This window comes from Merops nubicus, unplaced genomic scaffold, assembly GCF_000691845.1.
Source record: "Merops nubicus isolate BGI_N331 unplaced genomic scaffold, ASM69184v1 scaffold2272, whole genome shotgun sequence".
Lineage (NCBI taxonomy): Eukaryota > Metazoa > Chordata > Aves > Coraciiformes > Meropidae > Merops > Merops nubicus.
This window is the reverse complement of record NW_008595415.1, coordinates 1,355-18,216: the sequence shown is the minus strand read 5'-3', so window position 1 is coordinate 18,216 and position 16,862 is coordinate 1,355. Positions and strand designations below refer to the sequence as shown.

General features: G+C 47.2%; 1 protein-coding gene across 1 annotated transcript; it reads left to right on the top strand.

Annotated features, from left to right (window-relative positions):
* Nucleotides 1–4,614: 4,614 nt before the first annotated feature.
* LOC103768866 (PIN2/TERF1-interacting telomerase inhibitor 1-like) lies at nt 4,615–15,137 on the top strand (the record flags this gene model as incomplete). Its single annotated transcript, XM_008936024.1, has 5 exons — nt 4,615–4,724; nt 7,326–7,418; nt 8,152–8,230; nt 12,208–12,300; nt 15,061–15,137. Coding segments are annotated over 5 exons (452 nt in total), but the record flags the coding sequence as incomplete, so codon positions are not given.
* Nucleotides 15,138–16,862: the final 1,725 nt, after the last annotated feature.

The window sequence follows — 16,862 nt, the reverse complement described above, 5'->3', positions numbered from 1 at the left end:
TGGATGGCCTTTAAAGGTCCCTTCCCAACCAAACCGTTCTATGATTTTGTGAATTTCAGAGATCAGTTAAAGTTTGGGTTGAAAAAAGTGAGACTGGGCTGTCAGGTGCTTCAGAAAAGACGAGTCAGTCCACTGAGCTCATGGGGAGGACTCAGGGCAAGGCCATGTGGTTGTCTTGTGCCTTGTGTGGAAGGGTGTTGCTGAGTGAATAATTTTTGAGGATTTTATTAAATGCAGGCTGGCAATTTTTTTTTAACGGTTTCCTCATATTAAACTTGGGCTTCTCTTATTTAAAAGAATTCATTAAAATGCAATCCTGTAAGGTAGCCTGTTCTAGTAAATGTAGAAGTGTCTGTGAGCTGAGAGGCAGTTCTCAGCTGTAGGTTTTATGTAACAGGAGTAATAAAGAATCATCCAATCATGGAATCAGTTTGGCTGGAAAGGAACTTTGGGAGCACAGGCTCTGAGGAGTTTGTTTGCTTGACTGCAGGGAAGATACACTTAAGTCTGATGACAAACTGGATAATATGGGTTTGAGTGAAGAACTTGGGTATGAATTGAGGAAAACAAAACTGGATTAACAGATATAATGGTTCTATTTAGATGTAAATATTGTTGGCACTATGTTTTTTAGAATTTATTGGTTATTTAAATTGGGCACTGCACATCATCTCCTCCATTTGTCACTGCAAAGCCACATCTCCCAGCTGCAGTTTTGTTGGCAGCTCCAGACTGAGTTCTGATGCTCTTGGTGAGATTCACCCTAAAAAAGGACCTGCCTGGAGGTGTTTGGGTGGTTTTCCCAGAGCTGTGACAGCACCTGCTCAGCACAGAATCATGAAAGAAGGATTTCAAGTCACTTCTCAGCAGTTTTGGGTGACAAGAAGCAGTGAGTGCAGGCTGGAGGAGAGGAAATTCCACCTTTCTTTAGCTGTGAGGGTGGCCAGGCCCTGGCACAGCTTGCTCAGGGAGGCTGTGGGGAAGCTCAGAGCCAGCCTGGAGACTCCTGCACCACCTGCTCCAGCAGAAGGTTGAAGCAGATGATCCCCTGAGGTCCTTCCAGCTTTTGTGAGGCAGTGAACTAAACTTGAGAAGGGACAAACTCCATCAGTCTCTGCTTATGGAGCTTGAATTGTAAAAAAAAGTACCAACTGTAGAATTTTTTTAAAATACCAGCTTTTATTTTTGACTTATTACTTTTCACTTGTTACTTTTCTCTTGCTGCTTTTCCCTTTTAATGAACTTTAACTATCTTCTTGGTGTTTACCAGAAAAAAAAGAAACTATATATTAATGAAGGGTTTCATAGCTTCCATTAAAAACAAAATCCCTTCTGTAGGCAGGTTTTTTTTCTGTTGGTTGGAGAAATTTCACCTATTTATTGTTTTCTGTCTCACCACCTTGCTTACACAGCAAGGGTTTGGATGGGAGCTGACAGGGAGCTTTCAGAAATGACAATGAAACTCCTGCTCCGGGCACAGAATTGGTAAAAGGGTTTAGGAATTGCTCTTTTTTCAGAGGATGAGGTGTCTGAAGGAAGGATCTGAAGAAATGTCACTTCTCTCCACTGGATGGTGCTGCTTGCCCAGAGTTACTCTCTCCAGCATCATTTTAGCAGCAGCCCAGATGATTGGTGTTAACTTCTGAGCTGATTTCTTTTAGCTGGAAGATAGTGTTGTTCCTTTCTGGCTCTTAAGATACGTGTGAAGAAACCTTGCTGATAAATTGTTGACTCAAGAGTCTTAATTTAGAGGTTTGGAATATTTGGATTGCAGAGGAAAGTCTCTGAAAATGAGAAATCTCTGTAGTAGGTGCCCTTGTGTTTTGTCACCACTGTCCTCCTGAGAGTAAAACACCTCAGGGCTCCTCAGAGGTGGAGGAAAATGAGAATTAACTTTTAAAGTGGATTAGTTGAACTACATCAAACAACTTCAGCCTGGAAGTGGATTTAAATTCACACGTCCAGTGGACGTGGATTTGCCTCTGCTGTGGAGCCAAATCCCCAGGTCCCCACGGGGGCTTTACAGCTGCAGGGGTTACACTGGATTTCATTGCTTGGTGTTGGCAAAGTCACCACCTGGGGAAGCACTGAGAGTGTGACAGGGTATGGACACTTAAAATGCTGTTACAGCTGGATTTGAGAGGAGACATGGGTAGTGACTGGGTGAGGGGAGCTTGGTGGTGATGGAGGGGTTTTAAATGAAGGGACAAATGAAGAAAAGCAGGATGCTGCTGCTCTGCTGGGCAGTGTAATCCCTGTTAACCTGCTCCAGCAGCTCACCCCCAGCAGGGTGCCCAGGGTCACAGCCAGGAGGGTTTGGGATCTCTCCAGAGCAGGAGACTCCACAGCCTCTCTGGGCAGCCTGGGCCAGGCTCTGCCACCCTCCCAGCAGAGAAGTTTCTCCTCCTGCTCAGGTGGCACCTCCTGGGTTCCAGTTGGTGCCCGTTGCCCCTTGTCCTGTCCCTGGCACCACTGAGCAGAGTCTGGCCCCAGCCTCTTGCCCCCCGGGGCCCTTTAGCTCTTGCTCAGCACTGCTCAGATCCCCTCTGAGGCTTCTCTTCTCCAGCTCAGCAGCCCCAGGGCTCTCAGCCTGGCCTGGCACAGAGATGCTCCAGCCCCTCAGCAGCTTCACAGCCTCTGCTGGACTCTCCCCAGTGTCTCCTTGTCTCTCTTGACACTTCACCACCTCTGGAAGCAGCTCAGGCAGGGCTTGCAGTAGGAAGTTGTTGTTTCCCTGTAGAAAACTGAACCAAGGGACGACTGAGCTGATTCCTCTCACAGCACTCAGTCATTTAACTTACTGTAAAACCTTTTTTACAGACTGTTTGGGGCTTTATGAACTCCTTTATCAGACTGTGATTTTTATGGCTTGCCACACAGCACCTGTTTTGAGCTTCAAAGCTTGAGAAGCACGTTAAAAAAAGCCCCTAGCGTGTACTCTGCTCCTGTTAAATCTTGAAGAATGAAACAAAACTGGGTAAAAAAATGCCTCAAACCTCCCTGCAACGTTGTGTCCCTCTGGCCCAAATCCCAAGTGCTGTGTTTTTGGGAAAGATGACTTCCTGATGGTGTTGAAAGTGCCTGGGTGGATTTGGCTCCTCACTGACTTTGGCCTTGGGATCCTCGGCCAGTTTTGAGGCAGCGTTTCCCACCCTGTGTGGTGAAGTTTGTGATCTTCCTGCCTCCCATTCTTTGCTGGCCTTGTTTATTTAGGTTGTCTTCCTGAGTGTGTTTAGGTGCAGGCTTGGAGGGCCTGGGTAGCTGTTGGCTTTTCCTCCTTGCTTTCAGGGAAGCTGTTCCTCATGGTGGAGGCAGATACACGTGTGGGGGCTTGGGGGGCTGTGCTTTCTTTAGCTGTCCACAGAGGATCAAGGAGCTTTGGTTCTCCTTTGGATCTCTTAGACCTGCAACAATTTCCAGTCACTTTCCAGCTTCCAGAGAAACCATTTTGTGGCAAATCCCAAAGCTGAACCCTCACTGGTTTGTCTTCTGTCGTTCAGTTTCTCTGGTCACTCGTGTTGGAATCTTGACTTGGCTTTGGTTATGAAGGGAGACACTAAAACTCCTGTTTTCTGCTCAAAAGGAAGAATGGCTGTTCAGTTTGGGGGCCATGGTTTAATCTCTTTACCCATGATCTGGGTGAAAGGATTGAGGCACCCTCAGCAAGTTTGCAGGTGTCCCCAAACTGAGCAGAGTGTTGATCTGCTTGACACTGGTGGACTTTGCATGGGGGAGACCACAGCTTGAGTGTTGGGGGCAGTTTTGGGGGCCTCAGGATAAGAAAGACCTTGAGGGGCTGGAGCGGGTCCAGAGAAGGGCAACAAAGCTGGGGAGGGGTCTGGGGAACATGGATGGTGAGGAGGGGCTGGGGGAACTGGTTGAGCCTGGAGAAGAGGAGGCTGAGGGGAGACCTTCTTGTGCTCTACAATGGAAGGAGGTTGGAGTGAGGTGGGGGTTGGTCTCTTCTCCCAAGAAACCAGCGACAAGGAAATGGGCTGAAGTTGCACCAGGGGAGGTTTCAGTTGGATCTGAGGCAGAATTTCTCTCCTGGCAGAGTGGTGAGGCCTTGGCCCAGGCTGCCCAGGGAGGTGCTGAGTCCCCAGCCCTGGAGGGGTTCAAAGAACATGTGGACATGGCACTTCAGGACATGGTTTAGTGGTCATGGGAGTGTTGGGTTGATGGTTGGACTTGATGATCTCAGAGGCCCTTTCCAGCTGTAATGATTCTGTGATTCTGTGTTGTCCAGGCCTGGGAAAGCAGCACTATTGTCTCATCCACTATAGATTTCATCTTAAAACCAGATGTAAAACAAAGTTGGAGTAAATATGGAATTGAGGCCTGTACAGCTAAGTGATAATCCTCCCTTACAGCTTTCCCTGAATCACAGCCCATCCTGAGGGATTTGTTTGGCATTCTTCCAATTAATCCATATCATTTTCACTGGACTGTTTTAACAGAAGGACTGGTAAAATTAACCCCCCTCAGAAAGTGTTTTCTTTGGCATGGATTCTGTTTGCTTTCTGGGCTGAAGAGCTTTTCTTGACTTGAGAAGACACTGAGGATGTTGTGGAAATGTCAACAGGACCTCTGTGAATTTTTCCTTCCTTCCCCTAGCCCGTAGAAGGCAGAAGTGGTCTGTGGATCCACAGAACAGTGCTTGGAGCAATGATGAGTCCAAGTTTGGCCAGAAGATGCTGGAAAAGATGGGCTGGTCCAAAGGAAAGGTAGGATTTAAAGGAGAGTTTTCAAGCTGAAAGGTGGAAGACTGCTGGGGGGACTCTTGGTAAATCAGCCATGTTCTGTTTGATTTGTTCTTCTCTCCTGGAGTTGGCACCTTAAATCAGGTGAAGCTAAAAGGCTTAAAGTTGCCTTGACACCCTCAGTTCTCTCTCTGCCTTTTGATGTTTTTAAGCAGCTCCAGGACCTGCTTTACTCTTTTACCTGTTTTTAAAGGTTATTTCTCTTCTTTCCTGGCCAAAAGGCAGCATTACATGAGCTGTGCTCCTTCTCAGCTCCAGCCTGTGGGGTGAGGAGACTGGTTTCTGGGGCTAAGAATAATCCCTAGGTCAGTGCAGACAGCTGCCAAAGTCTCAGCTGCCCCTTAAAAGCAGTTTAACTTCCACAAAGGCACCTCAGCAAAGCTGGGATTTGGGGCCTGTGTGTTTAATGAGCCCACTGCACACAAAAACTCCCACGTTGTTTATTTAATCCCTCTCCTGGATTTCCTTTTTCTTTAAAGGAATCAAATCAGGGTCATTCTCAGTTCTGTGAATGTATTAAAACTTGGAAAAATCAGCCTGCTGAAGTCCAGGACCTGGCATTGGTTTCACCAGGCTTTAGACCAGACATGTAAGAGCATGGAGCTTGAGCACTTGGGGTTTTTATTATGGAAATTGTATGTGTAGCTGTTGAAAGTGTGTGAGATTAAAATAGATCTGTAAACCAGAGGAATAAAAATGCTCTGAAGTGTTCTGATTGTGCTTCAGGCAGCCAGCTTCTGGGAGCATGGGGAACACCTTGGCCATGACACACCTCCTGTTGTGTTCTGTCTGTCATCCCTCCCTCATCTTCACATCAGTGTTTCCTACTTGAATTGTAGAATCATTTTAGATGGAAGAGTCCTTTAAGGTCAACAAGTCCAACTGTTAACCCAGCACTGTCAGGTCCCCACTGCCCCATGTCCCTCACACCACATCTCCACAGCTTGGAAACCCCTCCAGGGGTGGGGACTCCACCACTGCCCTGAGCAACCTGTTTGGTGCTTAACAACCTTTTCAGTGAAGAAATTTTTCCTCAAGTCCTAAACCTCCCCTGGCACAACTTGAGGCTGGTTCCTCTTGTCCTGTCCCTTGTCCCTTGGGAGCAGAGCCCGACCCCCCCCTGGCTCCAGGCTCCTGTCAGGAGCTGTGCAGAGCCAGAAGGTCTCCCCTGAGCCTCCTTTGCTCCAGGCTCAGCACCCCCAGCTCCCTCAGCTCAGCCCCCCCAGCTCCCTCAGCTGCTCCTCCCCACACTTGGGCTCTAGACCCTTCCCCAGCAGCTCCGTTGCCCTTCTCTGGCCACGCTCCAGCCCCTCAAGTGCCTTCTGGGAGGGAGGGGCCCAAAACTGACCCCAGGATTTGAGGGGCAGCCTCCCCAGTGCTGAGTGCAGGGGGATGATCCCTGCCCAAGTCCTGCTGGCCACACCAGTGCTGATCCAAGCCAGGATGCTGGTGGCCTCCTTGGCACCAGGGCACACACTGGCTCCTCTCCAGCTGGCTGTCAATGAACACCCCCAGGTCCTTTTCCTCAGGGCACTTTCCAGCCCCTCTCCCCCAGCCTGGAGCACTGCAGGGGGTTGTTGTGACCCAAGGGCAGGACCCAGCCCTTGCCCTTGTTGAACCTCATCCCATTGGCCTCAGCCCAGCCATCCAGCCTGGCCAGATTGAGGTGTCTTTTTTCTTATTTTAACTGCCAAATCTTCCTTTACAAGAGTTACAGCTGCACAAGAAGGATTTGTGTCTCCATTCCACTACAAACTCAGCCCAACAGAACCATATCTTGATGAAATGAATGGGCAAAAGCCCATCTCTGCAGTGGAATCAAGCTGCTGACACCAGTCCTGGTCTGAGCTGTATCAACTGGGTCTGGGCAGGATCTGTAGCCAAGTGTCCTGCTTGCTTCCATACTTTTTGGTTAGCAGAAGAAGTTTCAAGGTAAATTTTCCACCCCACTGACTAAAGAAACTCCACAGGATAGAAACAGCCTTTGTCAGAGATGCCTGGTGGCTTCAAATATTACCTGTGCTCAAGGGCTGTCCCCAGATCCTCTCTCCACTGCTCCCCCAGAGGTGTTTATTTGAGCCATACCCTCAGCTGATGATTTGTTACTGGTGACAGATCAGGGAAAAAAACAAATAGATACTAGGAATAAAGTTTTAAACCAAATTCTTTGGCTTTTTTTTTTTTTCCCCTGATTGTACAATGAAGAAAGATAACACTGGACCTGAAGAGTACAGAGTATTTTTGGGGAGAGGCATGTTCTTTTTATGTGGTGTCTTGTTTTAAAATTGGAAACACTTGGGACTTGCCTAGGAATGTCAGGTTGCTTCCTGATTAATCACCCAACTGCTTAAGGTTGTTGCTATTTTAGTGTTTGTAATGCTTTGCTAGAGGCTTAAGTAGTAAATTATAAAACTTAATAACTCATGTGTGCTAATGCCTGTGAATGAATTCAGTTGCAGGCAAGCAAATAAATAGCAAGTTGTGATTTCTTGCTGTATTTCAAGCTCTAATTGCTTGGTGGCTGCTGTAAAACCCTTATGTTTTTACCCTTAAATCCTCCTTTAGGGTCTTGGGGCACAGGAACAAGGAAACACAGAACATATCAAGGTTCAGGTGAAAAACAACACGCTGGGCTTAGGAGCAACCATCAAATATGAGGTGAGCACCAGATGTGGGGAAGGAAATTGGTTCCATTTCAGCTGAAGCACAGTCTGTGGAGTGGGATGTTCATGAAACCTTTTGTCTCATCTGGAGGCATCAGGCACCTATGCAAACATCTCTGCAGAAACTCTTGAGCTGGAGTTTTGTTCTGCTTTGTTGGGTGTTTTAGGAGGAAGTCTCCCTGCTTGGAAAGGTTACAGTGATTCTGGGAGCAGGCTGTCCAGAGGTTTGGGGGGTTTATTTTTTGCTTCCAAGCAGATCACTGAAATACTTGCTGTCTTCCTGTGCCTTTTGCCCTGCTTAGCTTCATGCCTTCTGTGCCTCTTCCTGATCCACTCACCTTTCAGCCTGGAGTTCAGGCCCATAAGCAAAGCAGAACATGATCCTAAAGGTGCTTGTGTCATAGTCAACATCTTAAGTAACTTTGTTGCTGGAAAAAATCACACATTTCCTGCCTGCTTTTGAAAACATCTTGCACAGAGAGGGGACACACAGAGCTGACAGCATCTCACTATTGTTTAAGGGCTTAGAAACACATCTCTCATCATTTCTGCTCTTTGGAGTGACTGTAGCCAGCTGCTGTTGCCACCAGTGGAGCTTGTGAGGCTCCCTCCAAGCAACAAGAATTGAGTACATGTGATGAAGTTACTTCTTAAAGAGTGTGGAGTCTTCACATCTGGTTTAGTTCTGAAAGACTTTTGCCTTCTATTCACGTGGGTGATATTTACAGGACAACTGGATTGCTCATCAGGATGACTTCAACCAGCTTCTGGCTGAACTGAATGATTGCCATGGACAGGGGGAAACAGGTAGGTTCATGCTTTGCTCAGTCAGGTGCTGGAAGCTGAGCAGAGTTTCCATTCTTTGTCTTAAATTTTAGCCCAGGCCAAATCCTTTGGGCTCCTAGGAGTCTCCTTGCTGAGGTTCACAACTCCCTGTGCTCCCTCAGAATAACCCAGAGCCCAAGAACATATTGCCAGCCATGACCACGCTCAAGTTTGTCTGCCTGTTGATCTCACCAGATCAGTTTTTCTCAGTCAGGCCTCACTTAAAAGCTTTTTAGTGGAGAAAGCCAACAAAATGTTGAACTTGTTTGTTTTATCCAGGACCACGACACCAGGGACCTTTTGCTGGGATGTTTCTTTGGGAAGCAACCAGAGCTGGGTTGAAGATTCACAACAGAGTCACCACTGCAGTGCATTTGCTTTCCTTTTTACTAATGAACTGTCACTCCTGGCTTCCATGCTCTGGTGGCTTCTTAAATACCTACTTTTCCTCTCCTCACAGAGCTGCTTCTTAGCTTTTGACTCAGAGTTATGCAGCTCTCTTTGGAGTCTGGTGTAATGTGACTTTTGCAGCCCTGATGTAGAGCCCACACAAGTGGGGAAACAACACAACTTTCCCCAAAAAGGCTATTTAGAAAGTATTTTAATTTTGAAAAGCTTTGTAGGATTTGAGCTTGGCTTGTAAAGATGAAGTTATGCAAAGCTGGGGGGTGTGAGCTTCCAGAAGGGGTTGTACACATGGATGGTCTGTCATCTCCTCTTCAGTTAGACTCAAGTTTAAACTCTGATCACCTCTCTAAACAAATCTCTGTGGAGTGCTGTTAAACCAAGGGCTTCTGTTGGGCCACAGCAGCCTCTCCACAGACTGCTAGTGGCTGAATTGCCAGTTTGGGGAGTTTAGCAACTCTTTATTCATTCATTCTTAACATTTCAGCACAGAAGGGAGAGGGAAGGTAGAAAGGAGGAAAATCAGAAGGAACGATTGAACTCGGTTTCTAATCCTAGAAAACCAGGGTTAAGATTCTGAGCCTGAAGCTTTAAAAGCACTTTTTTTAATTGCTGGGTAAGTTATCCTTGTGCATCAGAGCCCTGATGATGGTCTGAGGCCACACTGGGTGCTGTAGGTGAAGTCCTCAAGAGCTAGACCAGCGTATCGTAGGGAAATTCCAGAAGTTCCTTTCTCCCTTGATAATTAAATCCTCCCCAAGTTCCAGCTTGAGCCATGGGAAGATCAGTCAGGTGTAACTGGTGGGAAACCTCCACCCTGAGGAGCAGCTTGCTGAAATGACTTGCCCAAGGACACAGTGAGTCAGCACAGGGGCAGGTTCCTTGAGCAAGGCTGTCATGTTCCTAAATCTGTGTTCCCTGGGTCAACTGGATGGATGCAAAGTGGCCCCTGAAAACTGTATTTCCCTCTGCTTGGCTCAGTTCTTTTCTCTCAGTCTTTAGTAGCTGGGAGAAAAGTTTTCAATCACTGAAGTGAAATTTGGGTGCAGGTTGAAAGTTTCTGGTCAGAATCACGTTGGGTGATTTGCAGACTGCAAACATTGCCCTGAAACTTGGGGTGGTTTTTTTTTGGCTGTTGTTTAACCTGGCTAAACTCATGCAGCTAACTCTGCCTGCAGCTGTGCTGCAGGATCCAGTGTTCTGTTGTTGGCCATGATCCAGTTTCAAATTGCATTAAAAGTCAGCTGAAAAACTTCATTGTTCTGAAATCACTGGTGTAGTTGCCAGGGTGGGATGGCAATTAGAGATTGGGAAGGAAGGGCCCTGTGGTGGTGAGCATGACAACATTCAAATACTCTTGATGTATATAGTTTTAGCTTTCTTTTCTTTTTTTTTCTAGTTGAGAACCTAGTGTGGAGTTTTGAGTCCTGTTTTTTATTCTTGGGGTGTTAAGTGATGATGACATGACGTGTCAATGTGCACCAAGAAAGGTGTGACATGCAGGTTGAGGGAGGTTCTTCTCCACATCTACCCTAGTGAGGCCACCTCTGGAGTCCAGTTCTGGGCTCCCCAGTTCAAGAGAGACAAGGAGCTACTGGAAAGAGTCCAGTGGAGGCTGGGAAGCTGCTGAGGGGCTGGAGCATCTCTGTGCCAGGCCAGGCTGAGAGCCCTGGTGCTGCTGAGCTGCAGAAGAGAAGCCTCAGAGGGGATCTGATCAAGGTCTAAAGAGCTGGGAGCAAGCAGCTCGCCAGACTCTGCTCAGTGGTGCCCAGCAACAGGACAGGGGGCAATGGGCACAAGCTGGAACCCAGGAAGTTCTGTCTTAACAGGAGGAAAAAATTCTCTGCTGGGAGGGTGGTAGAGGCTGCCCAGAGAGGCTGTGGAGTCTCCTGCTCTGGAGAGATATCCCAAACCCACCTGGATGTGACCCTGGGCACCCTGCAGGGGGGTTGGAAGAGGTGATCCAACACTACCATGCTGAGATCCTGTGTGCTGCCCATGTCTGTGACGTGCTTTGGAGTATTCCCCTGCATCAGATTCACTCTAAGAATGACCCATGGCTTTACTGCTGGGACTGAATTGCCTTAAAAAACACCTTAATATTCCTGCAGGGCTGACTCAGAGGATTTAGCAGTCAGCTGAAGGCAGGGGGATGTCCCTGCCTCTCCACTGCTCCTTTCAGGAGTGAGGTTCCTCCGGGCAGGCACCAGGAGGAGCTGCTGCCCCTCTGGCTGCCTCACAGAGCCCTGGAGGAAGGAAGCCCTGTGGAAATCCTTTGCTGGGTGATGTTCCCCTCGGTAGGAGAGGATTGGAGAGCAGACCCCAAGCACCTCATCTCTGGTCAGGAGAGTTGAGTTGTGGTGCTTCCTTTCCCCATAGAGACTTTTTAGGTAGGATTTTCAGACTCTAGCTAAAATGGGGTTTGCTGGTGCTTCCTCTTCTGGTTAGGGCTTGGTGTGTAAATGGAAAAGTAGATTTTTAGGTCAATGAATCTATCATCAGGTGTCACTACCTAGCAAAAGAGTGAAGTGCTGTAATTCCAGTGTCAGAGAGCTTGGTCTGCAGAGCTTTCAGGGGTGGGATGGTGTGAAAAAAGTGACTCAGCTTGGCCCTCAGGGTAGGGGTTGATTTCCACCCCTCCCAGAAAGAGAAACCATCTCACCAGAGTAGCCTTTTCCAGAGTTACAGAGCAGAGACTCCTGTTTCTTTTCAGGCCAGGACTAACACAGTGGTCATTACCCAGAGAGCAGGTTACCTCCTTCTGAGAATTTCTTGTGCATCAGCAGGCTCTGTGGATGTGAAGAGTCCATCTGTACCAGGGGAGTAAGTCACTACAGCCTGGGAACATCCTACCTCTGCTGTTAAATACTACAACTGATCCTTCACCTGGGTTTACCTGCACAAACCAACATTCTCCCAAAGCACCCCTGAGTGAATCTGGGATTTTGCCAACCCCAGAGACCAGTTTAGGTGCAGCCCCTCTTCTGGGAGGTTGGGAAAATGACTTAATATGGATGTGGCAGGTTGTTCCAGCTGCCCTCAGGGACAGAAGAGCTCTGCCACTGTTGAATTTCCTGATGCAGATGTTTCAGGCTGGGTCCAGGTAGAGGCACTCTGTGTAGTGTTAGAAGTGGGAAGCCTCTCTGTGTGATTTTTCTTCCTACCCAGTCAAATTCAGGATTTTATTTCATATTATTTCTTCCCTCTTTCTCAGGCTCTGGCACTGGAGGCGTTTTGTAACAAAGAGCACAATAAACCTTGACCTATTATTCTTTTCTTCCAGTAGAAATGGTGTTAAATTAGGCTTTGCCTTTGACCTGGAGTACCTGTATCTGCCTTTTCTGGAAATGGGAAGGGGATGTGGCAAAAAAAAAATCAAGCAGTAACATGTCTCAGTCAAAACTTACCACATTTTCTTCAGTAATACATTGTCATGTGTTGTTGAGACTCAGTTTTGAAAGAGAAAGTTAAATACACTGCTGTTTGATTTGGGGGGTTGGAGTGCCTCTAATAGGGTTGGAACTTATTTGGCTTTATTGTGGTTTTTTTTGTAGAATCCTCAGTTAATATTCAGAAGAAGACATTCAGCCTCGAAGAAAAATCCAAATCTTCCAAGAAACGTGTCCATTATATGAAGTTTGCAAAAGGTGAGGGGAGTGTTCTTGTTTCATAAGCTCCAGCCAAGATTAGAGAAGAAAAAAAAAAACCCGACCAAACCATGTGTCAAGGTGATTTGTGGCTTTCTGGGCTCTAAATTTGGCAAGTAAAGTCTTGGTTTAGAAACACCCCCTGCAGGAACTTACTTAAAGCTATAATGCGCCGTTCCTCTTTATTTTGGACAATTTTAGATGCCTTCAGGCTGTTGCTGTTGAATAAAACAATTTCTGTCTGAAGGATCCAGGAGCTGAATGGAGGAACAGTGAATTTTCAGCATGATGTGTGCGTGGGCAGGGGATGGGAGGGGGAGGCAAAGGTGATAACAGTTCCTTGGGCCTCTGCACGGCACCATCCTCAGCAATCTCCACTAACCCCTGCTAAGAGATCATGGGGATCAGATCAGGGATCAGATTAAACCTGAATGCAGGAAGAGGAAAGGCCTCTTACATCTACCAGATACTTTATTGGACAAATGAGGACAGTGGTTAGTGGCCAGAAAAACTGTATCAAGAACTTGTGGAGTTGAGTAATTCCTTTATTTCTTTCTTGGAGGGGTGACGTTATTTCAACCATCCCTAGATGTGGCTCTGGAGAGTTTTTCAGTCCCTTCTTCTGTTTCTCTTCTCCTTTCCCACAGCCATGGGCACACAGTGTGTGTGTATATACATCTTTCAGTGTATGGATAATATCAGTTTCCACTAATGGCCACTTTATTAAACTTAAAGCTCATGTTTGCTGATAGCAAATGCCTCTGCTAAAAACAAAGGTAATTGATGGCTGAATGGAGGCCAGATTCTGATATTGGGCTCTGGGATGTTTGAATAAATAATTCACCCTTGTAAGTTAGATGTGTTAACAAGACTCTGCAGTTTTACAACATCAAACAAACTGGTTCAGGTCATGCAAGTAGAGAAGCCATGACCTGTTTGAGATAAATCCTTTTTGCTACTATTTTGCTTTAGTTTTAACCTTTTACTAAACACAGAGCAAAGAGAAGTGTCTTTGGAGCATGTAAAATATGGAGCAAGGCTTTCAGATTAACATATTCCTCATTTGTTTGGCTGCCAGTGTTGCTGTGAGGTAGAGGAGTGTTCTAAACCAGGGGAATTGTCCTTTTTCAGGGAAAAAGGAAAGTTATTTGAGAAAGGCTAATGTTGCTGTGGCTGTTGTTGTTGGATCCTGCTTCCTTTTAGACTAAACAAGAGGAGATCACACAAAAGGGGGAGAAGGAGAAAAATGCAGCTTCCGTTTCTGCTGCTGCTCTGTAGCCTGGCTGCTGGGAGAGTGGAGGCAGCACACAGGGCATCAGCAGCCATGCCCAGATCCAGTTCAGACTGAACTCAGTTGCTTTCCTCTTAGCTGTTCCCCTGTGAGCAGAGACAGAGCGTGGTGGTGTTGGGAGGGACCTCTGGGAATCATCTCATCCCACCCCTGCTCCAGCAGCTCACCCACAGCAGGGTGCCCAGGATCACATCCAGGAGGGTTTGGGATCTCTCCAGAGCAGGAGACTCCACAGCCTCTCTGGGCAGCCTGGGCCAGGCTCTGCCACCCTCCCAGCAGAGAAGTTTCTCCTCCTGCTCAGGTGGCACCTCCTGGGTTCCAGTTGGTGCCCATTGCCCCTTGTCCTGTCGCTGGCACCACTGAGCAGAGTCTGGCCCCAGCCTCTTGCCTGCCGGGGGCCCTTTAGCTCTTGCTCAGCACTGCTCAGATCCCCTCTGAGGCTTCTCTTCTCCAGCTCAGCAGCCCCAGGGCTCTCAGCCTGGCCTGGCACAGAGATGCTCCAGCTCCTCAGCAGCTTCCCAGCCTCTGCTGGACTCTCTCCAGTAGTTCCTTGTCTCTCTTGAACTGGGGAGCCCAGAACTGGACCCAGTACTCCAGAGGTGGCCTCACCAGGGCAGAGGGGAAGGAGAATCTCCCTTGATCTGTTGGCCTTTTGATGCTGGAAAAGATTTGGAATGTCAGCTCAGTTGTTTTTTTATTAGCAAATAGAAGAAGAGAGTGGGATAGATTTGCAAGTGGGGAGAAAAAAAATCATGGAAAGAAAGTGTGGGGTGAGAAGAGGAGCTGCAAGGGTTTAAGTGTTGTGTTCCAAGCCTTGGCCAAGGTAAAGCTGAAGAGAGCCACCAGTCTCATCCAGCTTGCTTGGGAAAGGACATCTGGAGGCTGCACAGTGAGCTACCCCAAAGCTGGGTGACACTTGCTCCTCTGTTTTGATGGCCCTTACCCTCTGTGGGCAGTTGAGGATCCTGAGCAGAAGAAGAAGCAGGTGGGACAGTCAGGTTGGGTTTTCTTTGCCTGATACAAGTGCTTAGATTAACTTTGTGGTCAATTGGAATCAGAAAATGGAGTAAAACCCAAGCAGGCTCTTAGTAGCTTGGCTTATCTTGGCTAATTCTGTTTCTTTAACTTCTGCTGAATCTTTTTGAAAGGATTCTGTGAGGCAAGCTGCAGCCAACTCAATATAAAGGTGTCTGCACTGTGGAATCAGCTGAACTTTTGCCAGCATCTCAGAATATCACCTCACACCCTTTTACTCCCCCCTCCCTGCTCTGTGGCTGATGTTCATGTAGCCACACAGCAGTCAGATGGGAGTGATGGTCCTGCTGGAACTCAAGAGAAGCCTTTGCTTCATTGCCTGAAATTGTTTTCAGTTGGGATAATCCAGTGTGTTGCAGAGATGGAGGTTTATGCTACTGTGATGACCAGATGTGAAGATTTTGGTTTTTTTTTTCTCCCCTAACCCCTTTCAGGGAAGGATCTGTCCTCACGCAGCGAAGATGATCTGTCCTGCATCTTTGGGAAGAGGCAAAAGAGTGTGAAGACACAGGTAAACAAGAGGCTTCACCTTTTTCTTGCTTCCTTACATATTTTTCCTGATGACAAAACCACATTTAAATGTCTTTCTGCTAATAAGTTGACCACGTGCCCATCAAAGGGATCTTCTGCCTGTGAAATTACTGTTGTCTCTCTGTGATGGCTGCAAGGGGCTGGCTGAGCTCAACCATTAGGATATAAAAGTGGATTTCATACATATTTTTATGTATTATTATGATGTAACTTCTTTGGAGTTGATGATCTTTGTTATTTTAATTTGACACTTATTAAGCAACATACATCACAAAGGAGATCAATCTTCCTTGATCTGACAGTGGCATAAACACCCAAAATAAAATTGGACATTTGGTAACAACTGGCCCAGCTCAGCAAACTGCCCTTGTTTTCACAAGAATTGGGAAGGTCTCAGAAAAAGCTTGCTCATCTTTGAACAAAAATGATAAATATTTAACAAAGACTTTTTCCCCAACTTTGTGTAATGAGGTCAAGGTTGGGACCAGCATTTATTTTATTGATGTGTTCATTAGCATTTTGCTCTAGCAGTGAATAGTAAATGAAATAAGAGACACTGTGACATGACTACCATCTCCAGAAGAATTCTTTGGAAAAAATAACATCTGGAAAACACAAATCAAGATGTTGCAAGAAGTGCCCTGTTGGTTTGGAGGTCTTGAAGTCCCTTGTGTAGAGGGAAGGACAAGGCCTGAAATTCAGTGGGGATTTCTGAAATACCATGGATGTGTTTGACACCTTGTTCACTGTGCAGGCCTCTCAAAAATCATTCTGTAACTCCACTGTGATCTTTGGGAGGGGAGGAAGAGGGGGAAAAATATGCTGAGATCCTGGGTAGTAGTGAAGGTAATAGGTTTGTAGTGCTGTTTGTAGGACAGAGGAAAATGTGATGTCTGTTTGCTGAGTGCTCTTCTCTACACGACACCAATACAGCTACAGTTAATTAAACTGGGAGGTTAGAAGACATTTAAATTAAGAACTGCCCTGTCTTGTCTTCCACTGCAAGAAACAGTGTGAACCTTTGTTACAAGTCACATGGTTTGGCTGGGAAGGTGAGAGTTTGGGAGGAGGCCATCAGCCACAGCACTACACAACTTTACTGCTGTCTTGAAATAAGCATTTGGGAACTCCACGTCCATGAGAGAGGTCTCAGATGCCACTGGGAAGTGTGCACCATCAGAGCCCTCTTGGTGGACACTGGTGATTCTCCTGGAGAGGCTGGCTGCTCGTGGCTTGGGTGGGTGTGCACTTCAGTGGGTGCAAACTTGGCCTGGCCCAAAGAGTTGTGGTGGGTGAAGTTAAATCCAGCTGATGGCTGGTCACAAGTGGTGTTCTCCAGGGCTCAGTACTGGGGCCTGTTCTCTTTAATATCTCCATAGATGATGTGGATGAAGGAGGAGATCAGGGGTAAACTCAGTATGTTTGCAGACAAAACCAAGTCAGGCAGGAGTGTTGATCTGCTTGGGGGCAGGGGAGCTCTACAGAGGGGCTTGGGCTGGCTGGCTGGCTGGGCTGAGGCCAATGGGATGAGGTTCAACCAGGGCAAGGGCTGGGTCCTGCCCTTGGGTCACAACAACCCCCTGCAGAGCTCCAGGCTGGAAAGTGCCCAGTGGAAAAGGACCTGGGGGGTTGGTTGACAGGCAACTGGAGATGAGGCAGTGTGTGCTCAGGTAGCCAAGGTCACCAGCCTCCTGGCTTGGGTCAA